This window comes from Macaca nemestrina, chromosome 6 (assembly GCF_043159975.1).
Source record: "Macaca nemestrina isolate mMacNem1 chromosome 6, mMacNem.hap1, whole genome shotgun sequence".
Lineage (NCBI taxonomy): Eukaryota > Metazoa > Chordata > Mammalia > Primates > Cercopithecidae > Macaca > Macaca nemestrina.
This window is the reverse complement of record NC_092130.1, coordinates 44,946,581-44,965,221: the sequence shown is the minus strand read 5'-3', so window position 1 is coordinate 44,965,221 and position 18,641 is coordinate 44,946,581. Positions and strand designations below refer to the sequence as shown.

The following is an 18,641-nucleotide window of genomic DNA, read 5'->3' as shown; positions in this document are numbered from 1 at the left end:
TGGCGTGCATGTGGCCCATCTGGGGATCAGGGAATCCTATTGGGTGTGCCAGCTTAATGAAATACTTGCAGTTTATTAAACTCAGGCTTTCCTAAGCCCCGCGTGCCTGTGGGTATTTGAAAGCTGAAGGTAACACCAAGCTACCACAAATGTAATTGTTACATGTGTCCACGCATTCCTGGTGCAACCTCAAACTCCCGCTCTTAAGCAGCACGCAAAATGAACCACATAAAGTAACTCCTAGTCAGACAAGAGGGGGAAATGTGTGGAAATGCTGAGAGAGGCTCCCCAGAACCCCTCAGGGCCTCTAAAAGTATATGAAGTTCCCATTACTTTGCATAACTCTGGCCACAGAGGGTGCTTCTCCACCCCGGACTGTTTGTTCAGTGTTTGCAGAATTGGTTCATTATGAGCAAGGCAGCCAGCGGGTTTTGCTTGTCAAGCTTGCATGATGTAGTTCAAATACTTCAAGTCCTGTTTCATCTAGCAAAGACTTGCTCTAGTGGCAGGGCTAGCAGAGTGTACTGTCTGGGGGTTCCCTCTGGAGCTGTATTTCTGTTCCTCCTCCAGGTCTTGGCTGGGGAGGGCTGTCCCAAGTCTGGGACGGGCCGTGGAGAAACCCCAGGCAACCTGAAGTCTGCTGCCCTGAACCAGGGGGAGGCTGCTCCTGGGAGATGCCTTCCCATTCGTCAGTTTCCTCAGCCTCAGGTCTGTAAATCAGGGGTGAAGGGCTGACACGGAAATAGCAGACAAAGGCCTCCAGGGATGTGCCTTCTTCTACGCGAACCAGCATCTGGATGCCTGAGAAGAAGAGCCTGTTGACGGGACTCAGGGTGACCTGCTCCAGGTACCTTAGCGTCAGCCCATTGACCCACACACAGCCCTTGCGGCTCAGGACCTTGAGGCAGAAGGCCAGCATGGCACTGCCTTTCTCCAGGTAGGGCTCCAGGGACAGGTGACGACGGGAGAGGTGGGGGAGCTGCAGCTGGACGTGGGCGTCCTGCCCCCGTCCGAGCAACAGAGGGCTGGTGTCATGCTGCAGCCGTGGTGGCACATTGGCAAAGGCAGATGGGCCCAGCGTGGGGTGGTACAGGCTCACTTGCAGGATGGTGAGGGGCTTCTCCATGGATGAAGGCCTGGGAAGATGGAACATGGACACACAGGCTCAGCTTGAGTCAGAGACCTCTGTGGCTCCCTGAACCCAGACACAGTTGCCCACCTCAAGGGCCCTGTGCCTGTTCATACAATCACTTTGCCCAAGCCAGGATGGAGCCAAGGCTGGAACTGGTGTGGAAGGTCATGAGCTTAGTCTGTCTCATACTCTGAATAGAACACACCACCCACTCTCTCTGACTTCTGGATTTCTGTAATATAGGTATGTCTGTCCTTGTCTATGCAAGGGATCAGGCATGCTGGCTTGCAGGGTGGGGCTTTGGTAATTTTTTGGTTATTTGGAGACAGTTTGGCTCTGCTTCTTGGAAAAGAAAAGGTAGACAGACCAGCTACATCTTCCTTGTATCTGACAGTTACACAACAAACCCTTGCTGAGTCCTCCTTTGAGCCGAGCAGGGAACCAGCTGCTGGGGAGAAGCGGATTCAACAACAAACTGAGCCCTGACTCTTGGGAGCACCCACTGGTGGAGGAGAGAGGTGTCTGTAGCACCAGGATGTATGGAGGGACACAGAAGGGGGAGGCTTAGCCATAGTCCTGGCCACCAGAAAGGCTGCCTAGAAACCCTAGTGAAGAATAAACACAGCTAGCACATTCCAAGTGGTTACTATGGGTACTTGGTGGAAGGCCACTTACAATGGCCAGCTTTGTTCCTGCATGGGTTTGAGGAACACAAACTCTGCTATGTCCACCAACGCCATGTGGCCCAGGACCTGCCATCACCTTCAACAGGAACCAAGGGTTGAGCAGATTTGAATAACTAATTATACATTCTCTGGGTACCAGGCTTTTGCTCACATTATTTCTCTCCTAAGAAGGTATCTTCTATTCCAAACTCTATGTCCAAGCACTGCCCATGGTTCAAGGCCCTGCTCAAATGTTACCTCTCCTGTGAAGCTCCCTTCCCTGGGGAAGGTGACCTTTCACTGCCTCTGACTCCCACAACAGGGAGAATCCCCCAGGACACCTGGCCAGCTTTATTCCCCATTCATTCCATCTTTGCATTTCATGCCCAAGTTCTATGGGCCCTTGTCCTGTCTACCCTGAGCTCCTCTCTTCCTGTCCCTGAGGCCTCCCGAGGACTGGGTGTGGTCTGGGCTGTGGTTCTTGCTGTCCCATGTCCCACTGCCCCGTACAAATAGGGTTTGGCCACCATAAATGTCCAGGGACACATTTGCCAAGTGGCTGAATGAGAAGCCCACACACACACACACACACACACACGGTGAAATCACCCAGAGAGACCACAAATAGGATCAGATCTCAAAGGCTGTGTGGGACAGCGAGCCTGTTGCAGGTGGCTTGAACCCAATGTCCCTCCAGGTCTTGAACCTTTTAGATGCAGTAGGTTAATGGCTGGGACCTTTTAGTCTGATAGTGAGGGCACCCTTTCACTATCAGAGGCCTCAGGGCACCCTCTTTCCCCTAAGGCACAGACACATGTATGTCTCTGTCCACACCCCATCTGGCCATAGTCTGAAGAAAGCCTCTCTTTTTTCTTTTCTTTTTTTCTTTTTTTTTTTTTTTTTGAGATGGAGTCTCGCCCTGTCACCCAGGCTAGAGTGTAAGTGGCATGATCTCAGCTCATGGTAGCCTCCGTCCTCCAGGTTCAAGGGATTCTCCTGCCTCAGCCTCCCGAGTAGGTGGGATTACAGGTGCCCGCCACCATGCCCAACTAATTTTTTATTTTCAGTAGAGACGGAGTTTTGCCATGTTGGTCAGGCTGATCTCAAACTCCTGCCCTCAGGTGATCTGCCCACCTCAGCCTTCCAAAGTGCTGGGATTACAGGCGTGAGCCACCACGCCTGGCCAGAAAGCCTTTTCTTGAGGTGTGGGATACAGGCTGCGCCCAGGACAGGTGGGCTGGGCAACCATGCTGTCAGGCCTGGCTGGAAACTCAAGAGTTCACTCCCAGAAACTAATCTCATGGCCCAGAGACCCTGAAAGAATTCCTTAGGAAGAAAGATTCACTGTTGCTGTGTGGCCTCACTCTCTGCTCCACTGAACCACCCAGAGCTAACAGAAATCTCCCACCAAAGAGGAGCCCATCCATGAGAGGCTGTCCTGTGTCTTTTGGATCCCAGGTATTCTGGGGAAACAGAAACCCAGCCCTACAAATCCAGCCTTTGGGATGAGGCAGGAGGAAGACACTCCAGAGTGTGTGTCTCGGGGGAGCCCTCCTCCCAGCCCCACCAGGCCTTCCCGTCTCCCCATGGGTTCAAGTCCCTCTGGCTTCCACTTACCTTATTGCCAGGGCACATCTGACTCTAGTCCTGCAGCTGTGAGCTCTTGGGAGGGAGTAGGCTGGTTTGGGTAGGGCTGGGGAGGGCTCTTACAGCTATGGTTCAGGAACATGACAGAACACACTTCAGTTTTGTTGCATTCTTCCTTTTTCCCTTTAGGAAAGAAAATAGAAGTGTAATTTTTCATTGCAGAAGTGCTATTCCACTGCTGAGAGTTTGAGAAACCCCAGCGTGGGGCCCCTTCTGAGATAGATGGCGTGCCTTCCTGGGTTTCAGTTCTGCCAGCGTCTCCTACCCCACCCCCAGGGACCTTAGGACTTGCACCCAGGGTATCTGCAAAGTTCCTCTCCACCTGCCAGTAGGATGGGGTCAAAGCAGTCCAGGCATGTTAGAAAAAAAGAGCCTTTTGGGACAGAGGGCTACTGGACAGGAAAGCCACCCTGAGTGTGGGAGAATGAGGAGAGCATTCTGGCTGGATAGAAGTTGGCCAAGGAAACTGTAGGCAACATGGCACTTCCCTGAGGGTCTCAGGAGAGGGCAGGGCCTGGGGACGGGGAGGATGGAGAGGGCAGTAAATGACCACTCGTAGAAGATGGTCTCTCTTGCAGAACAGCGAGAAGGCGGTCTCTCGTGCCCACTCCCCATTGCCCGAGCTATGCTTGTTTGCATGCAGTTTGGAAGGGGTGAAAATGGTCGCATGTCCAGCACTGAGGGCTCTGGCTGTCCTGGAAATGGCTAAATGTGAAGGTACTAACCCTTCACATGGCCCAGAAATCCTTAGTTCACCAGTGTGTTCAAGTCACCTGCATTATCTCCTAGGAGTTTTATAGTTCTATACATACATTTTAATTTTTATGACACGTGTAAGGTTTGTGTCTAGATTTTTTTTTTTTTTTTTTTTTTTTTTTTTTTTTTGCTTATAGATGATCAGTTGTCTCAGCACCATTTTCTGAAAAGACTGTTTTTTTTTTTTTTCAGTGTTTTCTCTTTACTCCTTTGTAAAAGATTGGTTGACTGTATTCATGTGGGTTTATTTCTGGGCTATCTACTTTGTATCATTGATCTATTTGTCTGTTTTTTCACCAATATCATACTGTCTTGATTGCTGCAGCTTTGTAGTAAGTCTTGAAGTTGGGTACTGCCAGTCCTTCAATTCTGTTCTTCTCTTTCAATTTTGTCTTGGCTCTTTTAAGTTGTCTCTCCATATAAACGTTAGAATCAGTTTGTTAACAGCCACAAAATAACTTGCTGGGATTTTGATGAGACTGCATCAAATCTATCAATAAAGGAGGGAAGAACTGACATCCTGACCGTATTGAATCTTCCTATTCATGAACATGGGATATCTCTCTATTTATTCAGTTCTTTGATTTCCTTCATCATAGTTTCATGGGTTTCCTCATATAGATCTTGTACATGTTTTGTTAGGTTTATACAGAAATATTTCTTTTTGAATATTAATGGAAATGGCATTCTGTTTTTTATTCCAAATTCAACTTGTTCATTGCTGGCACATAGGAAAGTAATTGATTTTATGTATTAATCTTGTATCCTGCAGTCATCCTTTAATCACTTACTAGTTCCAGGAGCTTTTTTGTCAATTCCTTTGGATTTTCTACATGGACAATTATGTCATCTGCAAATAAAGACAGTTTTTTTTCTTCCTTCCCAATATGTATACCTTTTTTTCCCTTTTAATCTTACTTCATTTGTTAAAACTTGTTGGTTAAATGATGTTGAAAAAGAATAGTGAGAGGGGACATCCTTGTCTTGTTCCTGATCTTAGTGGGAAAACTTCTGGTTTCTTATCAGTAAGAGTATGAGGTTAAATGTAGGATTTTTGCAAATGTTCTTTTTCAAATTGAGAATGTTTTCATTTATTCCTAGCTTGTTGAAGATATTTTGCTCTAAAGTAACTGACAACCTAGAATTCCATACCCAGATAAAGAATACTTCAGAAATAAAGATGACATGAAGTCATTTTCACCCAAAAACTGAAGAATTTGTCAACAGTACACATACTCTAAATTCTAGTGTTCTTCAGACAGAAGAAAAGTAGTCCCAAATGAAAGCATAGAAATGCAGAAGAAAATAAAGAGCAATGAAAATGGATATATTCATACAAATCAAAGTAATATTAACCATATGAAAAATAATAATAATGACATTTTATTTTTGAAACTTTTGTTTTAGTTTCAGGGGTATATGTGAAGGTTTGTTACATAGGTAAACTTGTGTCATGGGGGTTCGCTGCACAGGTTATTTCATCACCCAGGTATTAAGCCCAGTACCCAATAGTTATCTGTTCTGCTCCTCTCCCTCCTCCCACTCTCTACCCTCAAGAAGATCCCAGCGTCTGTCGTTTCCTTCTTTGTGTTCATGAGTTCTCATCATTTAGCTCCCACTTACAAGTGAGAACATGTAGTATTTGGTTTTCTGTTCCTGTGTTAGTTTGCTAATAGGACGATGGCATTTTAAAACATGTTTAGAATATATGTATAATTACATGACAATAACATCAAAAGTGGGAGGGGTAAAAATGTAATTATAGTGTCCCAAGGTCCTTGCATTGTCCAGGATGCAATAAAACTACAATTTAAGGTAGACACTAATAAGTCAAAGATGCATGATATAATCTCTAGGATAATCAATAAAAGAATAATAATGTCTTAGTGACAAGCTAATAGATGGGAAGTGGAGTGATACATTATCAATGACAATGAAGACTGAGAAGGCTTGGAAAGGCACAGTGGAATAGGGAGGACATCCAGGTAGGGAGGGTGAGGACAGCCCCAGACCAGGCCTGCAGCTGGGTTAGGTAAAATTGAAGGGGAGAAGAAGGGCTCTGGCACTGACTCTTCCTGGACAGACACTGACGCATTCCAGTAGCTCACCTCCTGCCTTCCTCTAGGCTGAGGCACTTGAGACCCTTCAGCATGGTGGCCTTGGAGGCTGTTTCCTCTAAGGGTTTCTGACTCTGCTCTTCTCCTGGGGGTAGGCTGCTACTCTGGAGGCCTCGCTGGTTACACCTGGGCCTTTTCTGACCACCCTGAGATCCTTAGGGCCAGATGCTCAAATAACTGACCTGGAAGCTCAGCAAAGGGAAGTGACCAGCCAAGGTTACACAGTAAATCTGTAGCACAGCTGGGTGAGGACTTAGGTGAGCTGACTCCCAGTCCTCAGGCCTAGCCACAATACACCTCCACAGTCCAGATAGCTTGATAGCTGTGCCACATACTCCCTCTGGGTCATACTTGGGGCCAGTCTTATAGGTCTGGAAACAAGTGTGGCTCCTGGTTCCTCAATAGCAAGTTAAGCAGAGAGGTGGGGGGTCTAGGGGGAGGGCAGTGAGGGGCAGGGCTAGCCCCCACAGCCACAAGATGTTTGGTAGCAAACCAAGCAAGACAGGTGACTGAAGCTCAGTGAAGTCCCCATCATGGTCTTTGCATCTCTCCAATTGCCTTTTCTTGTATCCTTCCCCCAACCCCTGTACCCTGGCTCTTCCTGGTACTGGGGAAGGGTGGGGAGCAAAGCTCAGATCACTGAGAAAATCCTCTTCTGACAATTCTTGGGGACTTGCTGTGACTCCTTCTCTAGGAACCTATGGAAGGCAGTAGTAACCTAAAGGAGTGGTTCTAAGAGCATGCCAGACCTGCTGTTTGCTCTGTGCAGGAGAGGAGCCAAGTACAGGCGAGGCAGCTAGAATGACCAAAACCTCGAATGGCCACTCCAAGGCAAGAAAGAAACCATGTGCAGGCTAGGCAGCTAGACTTGATCCTGAGCCTCTTGCCGGCACCACAACCCTACTCAGTGCAGTGATAGACAATGAATGACTGAAAACGTGAATGGCTACTCCAAGGCACTTCAAGGACTGCAAAGGCACATGGATGGGGCTCAGCCTACTGTGTGAAGGTGGCTGGCCATGCTCCAGAGCCTTTCCTCTTATCAGTCTCCCTGGTCCAAAGATCACCTGGCCTGCTGAGTGTCCCTAGACCCTGGGAAAGGACCTCATCTTTGGGGCTCCAGTCTGGGCAAGACCTCAGTGATCCCTGGATATTTCTGCCCACCAGCAGAGTAAGGTAGTGGGCAGAAGCTTGGTAGGGAGCTTTGTCATCCCTAGATATGTGACCTCAGGCAAGTCCTATCTCCTCCCTGGGCCTGTTTTCCTCCCATTGCCTTCTGTTGCAATTGTGAGTCATGAGGGGAGGGCTACGTCCATGCTCACAGCCCTGGTGTGGGAGGGTGACTGGGCAGAGGACATGTGTTCATGGTGCCTGTGTCTTTAATAACTTGGGTCACAGCAGTTTCCAACCAGAAAGAGAACTGAAACAACCAGGGAATTCCCTGGCAAGGAGAAGTCCTGCCCAGGCTGCATCTTTTAGAAGCCAGGAGAAATGCCCCAGGTTTGTGGGAAGGAGTATGCATACACAGTGCTGGTTGTTGGCTTACCAGAGGCGGATAGGAGCTGGAAGTCTCACGAAGGGAGAGTGAGAGCCCAAAAGGGCGAGAGCTGGGGAAGTGCCGGTTTCACTCAGCCTGGCCCCCTTGGCTAGGACAGTCTCTGGTTGTGTGTTGGGCATCTGGTGTTGGGATCCTGGGGCATATTACATCAGTCAGCAAATGTCCCCCATCATGTGCTCAGGGAGGGCTCAAGGACAGAACAATTGCCTCCCCAGGCAACCCCTGAAACTCCCAACTCCAGGGCTTTCTCCAACATTAGACCAGTGAGGTTTCTGCTGCCAGACGGATTCAGGTCTGACTGAGGCTTTGCTCCTACATGTAACAACTCAAGCAAGTTACGCAGCCTTTCTGCACCTCAGTTTTCTGCTCTGTAAAATGGGGACAAATTGCTGTTGCTGTGAGGACTCGAGATACGTGGAAAGTGCCAAGCATGCGGTGAGAATTGATAAGTGAGAACTGCTCTTAGTAGAACCCTTGGCGGTAGAGTAAAAATGCGCCCTGGGGACAGGGGCTGTCAGAGGAGACTTAACAACGCACACACAAAACCTAAGTTTTCGGACAGCTCCTGTTTTTGCTTAAAATAAGCATGGCTTTAGAGTTGAATTCCTAATGTGCCTGAGTTTCCTATAAATTCCATTTTAGATTATAATAAAGTAAAAGGAATTCTCCAAGTAATTGCTGGGACCTGTGTCCTTGACGTCCAGGAAGGCTCTCCATCTCACAAATGAGGAAGCTGGGGCTCAGAGCAGGTAGTTGACTTGCTCAAGGTCATCCTTCTGGGAAGTTTCAGAGCCAGGATTTGAACACAGTCCCTGAGACTCTTGGGCTTAACCATGAAGCTTTCAGGCCTCAAATGTAGGGGGTCTCTGGAGTCCAGCTGCCTGGCCTTCTCAAAATGTGTGCTCCAGCCCGCTGGCCACCAGTGACACTCAGTGGAGAGTGCTTGGTTCCAGCCCTAGCAAGCTAATGTGGCTGCCCGCTGAGTCCCGATGGCCTGTGGCCACCAGGTGGCAGCATCACTAAACCCACTGATCCTCTCTTGGGTCCCAAGAGGGAGGATAGTTTGAAAGGTTGGGGAAGCCATGGCAGGAGGTGGCGCTGGAGGAGGCGGGGGGGGCGGTCCTCCTTTCTCTGACTCAGAATGCCCTAAATGGACCCCAGGTGCATCCACACCCAATCCCCTCCCACTCATAATGAGCATGGAGCTAAAAGTAGGAGTCAGAGCAGAGGCAGGGGAAGCAGCCATTGTAGTCACGGGCACCAGGACAGGAGGCTCAGAGAGGTGAAGCAACCCCCCCCAGGATGCAGATTGCGTGCCTGCAGAGCGAGGATGCACAGCCACTACCTGTCACATCCTCCCCAGAGAGAGGGACCCAGTGGGGAAATGCACCCTAAGGCTCAGCCCCGGCTGACCTGCTGCATGGGAGGCTCTCAGCATGTGGATGGAGCTGTTGTCACTGTGACCATCAGGACAGAATGCTGCACCCTGCTCCAACCAGGCCCTCAGGGAAGAGAAAGAGCCTTGGTAACTCCCAGGGATGGGGGTTGCCATACACATGACTGTGGACCCCAGGAGGGAAACCTAACCCACCAGGGGTGGGAGGGGTCACTGGGGAAGTCCTCTTGGAGGAGGATAAGCTGGTGCTGGCTCCTGTAGATGACTAGGAGTTGTCCAGCTGGCACTGCTGGGATGTGGGATGGTGCCCGGTGGAGGGAGGTCCTGCTTCTGGAAAGGCTCTGCCTTGCCGCCCTTGCCTAGTAAAAATGGTGACCACAGTCAGGGTGTGTTTGAATTTGAAAACAACAGTAAAGTCCCACTTAGTGACTCCTTGCTTGTTCTGGCAAAACCCTTGTAGGAGTTACCTTGTTGAATCACCACTACAACTCCCAAGATAGATTCTGTAGTAATCTTGTTTCACAAATAAGAAAACTGAGGCACAGTTAGGGAAGCAGCTTACTCATGATAATCCAGATATTAAGTGGTAGAGCTGTGTCTCAAACCCAGATTTGATCCCCAAATCCTTATCCTCAATTCCTGTGCTCCACGGCCACCTTAAGGGGCAAGCCCTTTCCCCACCTCCTTCTGCTAATGGAGCTGGAGTGGTGATTACTTGGGATTTGACCAACTCTACCAGGCTCTGGCCTGAGCACCAGCGGGAAGCATATGACTATCGAGGTGGCGCTTACTGATGCATTCCCCTTCAGAGTGCTGGCTGGGCCTCCTTGCAGAGGTGGGGCTGGCCAGCAGGACCTGTGTGGCCTCTACTTGCCAAGGAGCCAGGGATGGTGGGGGGAAGAATCCCTAGGAGCTGCTGCCATCCCGGCCCAGACTCCCTCCCCTATTCTAGGCTTCATTGCTAAGCCCGATTTCATTATAGTGCCAAATTGCTAATCTATGTCAATTTCACTATTAATAAATGCCAAATCCAATAATGACTGGAGCCCTGACTAATGCCTGGGGTAGGCCTGGGGAGAGGATGCCTGGTAATTCTCACAGGAATGCTTGACTTTTACCTTGGGTTGGGGAGGTCAGGCCACAGGAGACTGGTGCCCTTTAGCCCAGCAATGAGCTCATACCTCCTTTTGTCTACTGAGCTGAAGAGGAGACCCTCAGGCTGCCTGAGGAGCAGGGACTTGGAAGAGGGGGAGGCATCCTACCGCCCTGCCCTGAGGGCGGTTTCCTCTACCTTCACCCACAGCATCCAGACCAGCAGAGGGGCCAGAGGGCAGGAAGGAGCCCTCACAGAGCGCCCAGCTCCACCTCCTCCATGGAACGTACTTTGTGGCAGTGGCTTTACCTCTCCAGGTCTCAGTTTCCTCAACTGTAGAATGAGGATAATTGTGCCTGCACAACCTCCCTTGTCTTATAGCCAACATCTCCATTAAACACTTTGAAAGGGGTTCACTTTCCCTCGGTCAAAAGGATTTGCAAAGAGCTTTTTTCTTTTTCAGTCAAAAACTTGGATTGAAGAAGCAGCTTGGGTTTATTTAAAGGACTCAGCTGGCCAGGAAACATGGTCTCAACATAACATAACACACGTTGAACATGGGCTTTTCATTTTTAAGTAGGGTGAAGCCTGGCATAAATGCATTTTACTAAAATTTAGGAATAAGGCATATTCTGGAATTCGTGTGTCTTCAGAGGCAGATTTCTAACATACCATGCAAGCAAACCCTTTGTGTGGAGTTAGGTGGTTCCAGGCCTGTAAGTACTGGGTACAGATCTGAAAGGAGGAGGAGAAGAAACAGCTGGTCTCTCTGCAAATAGTACCTTTTTGTTTCAATTATGGTAAAATATACATAATACAACATTTACCATTTTAACCATGGTTAAGGGTGCACTTTAGTGGTATTAAGTACATTTGCATTGTTGTACAATCTCCAGAAGTCTTTCATACCCATTAAACAACTTCTCACTCCCCCTACTTCTGGTGACTACCATTCTGCTTTCTATGAGTTTGACTAGATACCTCAGGCAACAAAAGTTAAAAACAGATGAATAGGACTCTATCAAAATTAAAAACTTTTGCATCCAAGGACACAATCAGCACAGTGAAAAGACACCCATCTATGGAATAGGAGAAAATATGTCGTAGACTTTATACATGTAAAATATAATTGGAATCATACAGTATTTGTCCTTTTGTGACTGGTTTATTTAACTGAGCAGAACATCGTTAAGATTCACCCATATTGTAGCATGTATCAGAATTTCGTTTCTTTTCAAGGCTGAATAATATTCCTTTGTATGTCTGGACCACATTTTGCTTATCCTTTCATCCATTAATGGGCACTTGGGTTATTTCTACCTTTTGGCTATCATGAATAATGTTATGCACATGGGTATACAAATATCTGTTTGAGTTTGAGTCCCTGCTTTCAGTTCTTTTGGGTATATATCCACAAGTGGAATTACTGGATCATATGATAATTCTATCATTAATTTTTTTTAGGACTTTGGGAGGCCAAGGTGGGCAGATCACTTAAGCTCAGGAGTTTGAGACTAGCCTGAGCAACATGGTGAAATCCCCTCTACAAAAAAATAAATATAAAAATTTGCCGGGCATGGTAGCATGTGCCTGCAGTCCCTGCTACTTGAAAGGGGCTAAGGCAGGAGGATCACTCGAGCCCAGGATTCGAGGCTGCAGTGAGTCGAGATCATGCCACTGTACTCCAGCTTGGGTGACAAAGCGAAACACTCTCTTGAAAAAAAAAAATTGTTTTCCACAGTGGCTGCAGCATTTTACAGCCCCACCAACAATGCACAAGGGTTCCAACTTCTTGATATCCTCATCAACACTTGTTATTTTCTGTTTTTATTTTTTGGACAGTATACTAAAGGGTATAAGGTGATATCTGATTGTGGTTTAGATTTGCATTTCCCTAATGATTAGTCATGTTGCACATCTTTTCATATGCTTGCTGGTAATTGCATATCTTCTTTGGAGAAATATCTATTCAAGTCCTTTACCTATTTTTTAATTAGGCTATTTTGTTATTGTTTTTGAGTTGGGAAAGTTCTTTAGGTATTTTAAATATTAACCCTTTATCAGATCAGTGAATTACAAATATTTTCTCCTATTCCGTCAGTTGCCTTTTCACTATGTTGATTGTGTCCTTTGACACACAAAAGTTTTTAATTTGGATAAAGTTCTATTTATCTATGTTTAACTTTTTTTTGCCTGTGCTTTTGGTGTCATTTTTAACCAGGAAATTATTACTAAATATAATATCATGAAGCTTTCCCTCTGTGTTTTCTTCTAGGTGTTTTATGGTTTTAGGTCTTTAATGCATTTTGAGACAATTTTTGTATATGGTGCAAGGTAAGTGCTGTGGTTTGAATGTTTGTGTCCCCCCAAAGTTCATATATTGAAATCTTAACCCCCAAAGTGATGGTATTGTTGATAAGAGGTGGAGCCCTTAGAAGGTGATTAGATTAGTGCCCTTATAAAGGAGACCACAGGGAGCTCACTAGTCCTTCCACCCTGTGAGACTGCAGTGAGAAGTTGCCATCTAGGAGCCAGCAAGTTGGCCCTCACTAGAAACAAAATCTTCCAGTACTTTTACCTTCTTTTCTTATATCTCCGGAGGCTGGGACGGCAGAAAAAGGAAAACACGCTAGGTGATGAAGGTCTTTTGTTTTCCTGTCTCTGCTGTTCCCAGCCTCCGGAGCTGTAAGAAATAAATTTCTCTTGTCTCTAAGTCACCCAATTTATGGGAGTCCAAATGGACTAAGTAAGGGTGCAACTTCATTCTTTTGCATGTAGATATCCAGTTTCCCTACAAATAGTTATCTTAAGTTTATAATTGAAGATCACAATTTACCATATTTGACTATATTTGGTTGAGTAGAATATTTTATATACCTTAGTTACAATGCAAAATAAAAGCATTCAAATTCACCTTGCAGGTTTTATTAATTTTATATTCCCATTTTTATATTGTTTAATAGGCATACTCTTTTTTTTTTTTTTTTTTTTTTTTTTTGAGACAGAGTCTCACCCTGTCACCCAGGCTGGAGTGAAATGGCACAAGCTCGGCTCACTGCAACCTCCACCTCTCAGGTTCAAACGGTTCTCCTGCCTCAGCATCCCAAGTAGCTGGGATTACAGGCACCCGCCACCACGCCCAGCTATTTTTTGTATTTTTAGTACAGACGGAGTTTCACCATGTTGGCCAGGCTGGTCTCAAACTCCTGACCTCCTGATCTGCCTGCCTCGGCCTCCCAAAGTGCTGGGATTACAGGTGTGAACCACCGCACCAGCAATCCACACTCAGCAGTGTGGATTGTTTGTAACAATATAAATCTCAGGGAAGTGTTAATGAGAGGATGGATGAATCTTCTATGCCACGACCTCCCTGCCAGGGCTTCTGCCATTCACTGCCCATGAACTGGATTCTGTGCCACTCGCTCACTGAACTTTCCCAAGTGTTCCTGGTGTCACATATTTTGAGGGCAAGGGTTATGTGATTATTACGTTTTTCTTCCCCCAGCATGGACTTCTACACAAAGCTGTAGCCAGACCATCACTACGAAACACCGTTTCTAATGAGTTTGGGTCGCAGACTCAAAGCCCACGAGCAAAGTTCCACGTTCCCAATACGGTAGGTGCACAAAACCCAGAGGGTCCACAGCGTTTCTGGACTTTTGTATTTGCTCCTCATTTAAAACTCTTTCCAGAAGGCTGATTCATTATAATGCTGGCTAATACCCACAGGAACACTGAGCTCCACTGTGGGAGCCTGAGGGGCCTGTGCTGCCCATGCAGAGTGTCTACCGCCTCCCACTGCCTCTAACACCTTCAAGCCATCTCTTGAATCTGGAATAGTCATCGTGAGCTGGAGGCTTCCTCAGAAGAACCCTAAAATCAAGGGGGAATCTGGTGTCAAGAAAAATAGCCCAGCCCAGCTTCACAGCTGTGTGAGCCTCCAATGTACCCCAGGAAGCTGCCATTGCCATGGGTAGCACAACTTGGCTTGATTTTGCCAAAACAAAGGAAAATCCCTGCAGTAATTTCTGTGAATCTGTTTTGCAAAATTGAATTGTCTGCTTTTAATTCCCCTATACCAGTTAAAAAAAAAATTGGAATTTAAAATCCAGTGAATGACAGAAACCTCACTTTGGAGTAGATGACAGACCCCATGTGACCTGGGGTCTGGGTTAGAGAAGTGAGATGCTGGGACCTTCCAGGGAGTGGCGGCTTTAGTGGTAGGCTCCCTAGGCTTTGGGGCTCCTGGACCATCCCCATGTGTACATGTGCTCTGAACCCATGGGACTGATAGATGACCACGAACAGAACAGCAGCGAGGCAGGAGCCTGATGCTTGCCAGATTTCAGCTTCAAGACTCTGCCCCACATGCCTCTGAAGCCAAATTCCTGTGTATTTGTTTGTGTTTCCCGTGGGGCTCCTGGATCTCTTCCCAAGGAGGAGGCTGGGCCCAGAGAGACCCCAGCTTCCTCTGACACAGCCCTGGGCGGCTCTGCACCAGTAGGACAAGTGCCATAGGAGGAGGAGTCCTGGTGAACTGCAAAATCACCCCTGGGGGTGGAGGAGGGCTTCCTTGAGGAGCTGATGCCAATGCTGAGTCTTGAAGAACTGGTAGGGGTGACTAAGCTGATAAGGAGAAGAGGGCATTCCAAGAGGGGGACTTTCCCGTGCAAAGGAGCAGAAGTGTGAGAGAGCCAGTGACCCTAGAAGACTACAGGGAATTGGATCAGGCTACTTCTTCCTAAGCTGTTGCAGAGGTACTTGGAGTTTCTGCTGTATTAGCCCTGAGCCCTCTTGGGTCTTCCCTCCAGTCTCTCTCCTGACTCCACCAAAGCCCTAGAGGACGGATGATGTGGCATGTTGACCTTCATCACCTAATTTGTTTTCCTGTCTCTGCTGTCCTGAGTGTCCTACATCTTAGGGCACAGCCACAGTCCCTCATAAAAAATATGCAGTCACTGCCCCCAGGACATGGGACGCCATCAAATTAAGGAGGCCAAGTGTCCAGCTGTAAGCTTGGGATATATCACATCTAGATAACCTGAAACCTGGGTCCTTTGGGAGGTCATGTGGCTCAGTGGCCAAGATCATGGGCTCTGGGGTCAGGGAGACTGAGTTCCAATCCCCGCACCACCTCTCATGAGCCAAGGGAATCAGGCAAGTCATTTAACCTCATGAAGCCACAGTTTCTCTTTGCAAAATGTCGACAGAGTAAAGATTAAATGAAATTGTGCTTCTAAAGCACAGAACATGGAGCCTGTTAGAGTGAGAGCTTAACCCATTTATGCCTGAGGTTGCAATTTTTTGAATTTTTGCAATCAGATCTTGGTAATGACCTTGAGCAGTAGGATATAGATAATTCCCACATGCTTAGTGTTCTAATAATGGAACACTAGGCATAAGTGGGTCAATAGTATGTTGGTGCAAATGTAATTGTGGTTTCGCCATTACTTTCAATGGCAAAAAGTGCAATTACATTTGCACCAACCTAATAACTATCCACCACTGTGATCTGTATTGATTGACTGACTGCACCTGGATGAAGAGAGACAAAGTGGCAATCTACTATTTTGTCTTTTCAAGATTCACTACATTATTTCGTTTTACTAAATTTTTCTCTCTACATATTCTCTCTCTTTCTCCCTCTCTCTGTTTTATTGAAAACTCGCATCTCAAGCAGTGGCTTAAATAAGAGTCACCTAATAGGCCAAGTGTGAGCAGCCCAGGGCCCCGATGGCCGCTCCACAGTGTTGACAACCCAGCCTCCTTCCCCCTTGCCATGCTGCCCACCCTAGAGCATTGCCCTTGCCCATGTGGCCTCACATGGCTCACCCCCACCATACCCACATCCAAACAGGGGGAACGGGCAGGGGGCAAGCATGGAGCACATCCTTTCCTTCAGAAGACGCGTCCTGGAAATTGCCCAATCACTTCTGCTTGCATCCTGTTGGCCTTGTCTCAGGGAATGTCTAGTCCTAGCTGTCAGGGTGGCTGGGAGCTGTGTGATCAATGACAAAAGGAGGGTTCTATTATTATAGGAGAAGGGGAAACAGATACTGAAAGACAACTGAGTCTCCTTTTCCCAGCTGAACTGCAACTTTTCAAGGGTTGGAAAGACTTCTCAAACTTGCACCTCACCCCGTTGGGCTCCCCGGCTGCAGATTTGTTTACCAAGTGAGACTGATTGCTGAGCTGGCTCCACAGAACTGCTGCATTGAGAAGTGCCATGGTCAGTCTTCCACGTCCTCAGAGTGCAGAACAAGAGTCAAGAGCCAAGGACAGCAGCATGAGGCTGGGGTGCTGCTGTGGGGAAGACAGCCCTGAGAGAGAGGACTGGGAGCTGGAGAAGCAGATCAGCAGCAATTGGGGGATAGCTGATGGACAGCCTTTGGATACACAGAAAGGGATGGTGAGAGGGAGGAAATTTAGTTTTTGAGGTTTTTTAATTTTTACAATCAAAATATGCTCTGAATGTTTTAGTTCTGTTCAATGATTGAGGCTTTTAAAATGAAAAGCTTTGTTTTATTTGTATGGCCCATTTTGAAAAGGTAACATATTCACATAGTTCACATTTTTTTTTCTTTTTCAAAATAAAAAGTAGAGAGGAAAGTCCCTCTCTCACTCCTCCCCACAGGTAACTGCTGTAATGGTGTCCTGTGCATCCTTCCAGAGAGTCTTGATGCGAGTACAAGCACATATGAATCTATATTCCAGCCACCCCACTCTGTTTCCAGCACTGTCTGCCACCTTGCTTTGTGAAGGTGTCCTTAAGGCCAGCAGCTCCCATTCTCCCCAGCAGTTTCTCACTTTTAACAGTTTTCTCCCTGTCCTATGATATTTCACAAAACGAACCCAAGCCATGACAATAAATATTTCATACCCTGCGCGCATGACATGTTTCACATATGCTTTACAAATGTGCGTCTTCATTCAGAATCGAATGTTGAGGCAAATATGTCTTTTCCACATGGCCACTACTATAATATAAAAAGCATTTTCCTCCTCCCTCTGCCCCAGGGGGAAACTATATCATGAAAATGGAAAAGTGATGAGAAAATGAGCAATCCTGCCTACAGAGCTCTCTCCAAGTAGTTTTCCAGAAGCTCCCTGGGACTGCATCACCTTATGAACCATAAATCACCAACTGGGCCTGGGGAACTTGTCACCCAGTGGTTCACTGAGTGACATTGGCTATTTCTTTTTGTTGGCCATTGACCTGAAGGGTGTCTGCTGTGTACGTGTTGGGAACCTACCTCAGAACCTGTCATTGGTGTTTGGCCTTTGGTTGTCTGCCTGCAATTGGCTGGCTATGGCATGGGATGGGCACATACTTTGCTATGGGCCCATCTGCAGTAAGAAGTGGCTTGTAGAGCTGAAGAGGTTCTAATTGAGGCTCGGGGCCATCGTGGCTCAGCCATTTGCAGGTAAGTTCTACTGCTGCTGGGATTGCCACAGACCATGGAATGCCTCCAATACCTTTAAATCAAGCCTGAGGGCTCTCAGCTCAATCTTGGCAAGCCTTAATGTGTCTTCAGTATAAGCCATGATCTGGTCAGCCTGGAAACAGGGAACCCCGGCTCGAATGCTAGGGCCAGTGCTTGATAAATGCCACCCTTAATCTGCCTTCCCTTTCCCCCATCCCCTACCCACTCCTACTCACTGACCCCAACACACCCACATGTTATTGGCAAGTATGACTTGGAGAACCAGATTTTTCCCCACTCTTCTCTCTCAGATAACTTTCTGAAACCTCCAAGACACTCCTCTAATATAAGAAGGTATGTCATCATGAGTGCTAGAGGGCAGTGTTGGGCAACTTTTGTGCACTGGAAATTGCCTGCTTGTGTGTTTTCAGAGGACAGGATGCTCAGTGGGGACAGCTGTCCCCACCCAGTCAGCTTTTAGGGACTTGGCATAGTTGCTCCCTCAGCAGGGCCAGAGCTCCCTCCATGTCACCTTTTCAGCCTGCTGGCTCTCAGAGGCATTAACTCTGCCCACCTCAGCTCAGGTGGAGAACTGCCCTGCAAGATGTGAGTAGAGCTGCCTTCCCTCTTCCCTTTCTCATTCTTTAATTGACAACTCCTTGGCCTGGATGATTTTTCAGATAGGAGCTGAGTTCCCCACCCACCCCCACCACTCTCCAACAACAGCACCCGGGAAAATCAAGGACACAACTTCTTATTCAATTCTGATATTTGCTGTCATTGTTGGAATGACAAATGTCACAACTCTATTATTTGTTGGAAGTGTTGTTGCAAACGTGAGGCTGCCTCGGAA

At 47.3% G+C, this 18,641-nt stretch overlaps 1 protein-coding gene and 1 long non-coding RNA gene across 3 annotated transcripts in view; one reads left to right on the top strand and one right to left on the bottom strand.

Moving 5' to 3' along the window:
- Positions 1-17,215, top strand: part of LOC105467123 (uncharacterized) — a 30,076-nt gene extending 12,861 nt beyond the window's left edge. The window contains exons 2-5 of the long non-coding RNA XR_978636.3: positions 571-937; positions 12,640-12,698; positions 13,870-13,980; positions 14,094-17,215. This is a non-coding gene — a long non-coding RNA (uncharacterized lncRNA). The remainder of the gene's footprint in view (positions 1-570; positions 938-12,639; positions 12,699-13,869; positions 13,981-14,093) is intronic.
- Positions 58-3,689, bottom strand: LOC105467122 (TIFA inhibitor). 2 transcript variants are annotated; one of them, XM_011716524.3, is made up of 2 exons: positions 3,415-3,689; positions 58-1,136 (listed from the first exon to the last, which is right to left on the bottom strand). In XM_011716524.3, exon 2 carries the CDS (start codon positions 1,124-1,126, stop codon positions 512-514), a length of 615 nt encoding a protein of 204 aa, XP_011714826.1. In that variant the 5' UTR covers positions 1,127-1,136; positions 3,415-3,689; the 3' UTR covers positions 58-511. The 2 variants fall into 2 exon arrangements, with proteins under 2 accessions (XP_011714826.1, XP_011714827.1); XM_011716525.3 differs by lacking the exon at positions 3,415-3,689 and adding an exon at positions 1,500-1,963.
- Positions 17,216-18,641: the final 1,426 nt, after the last annotated feature.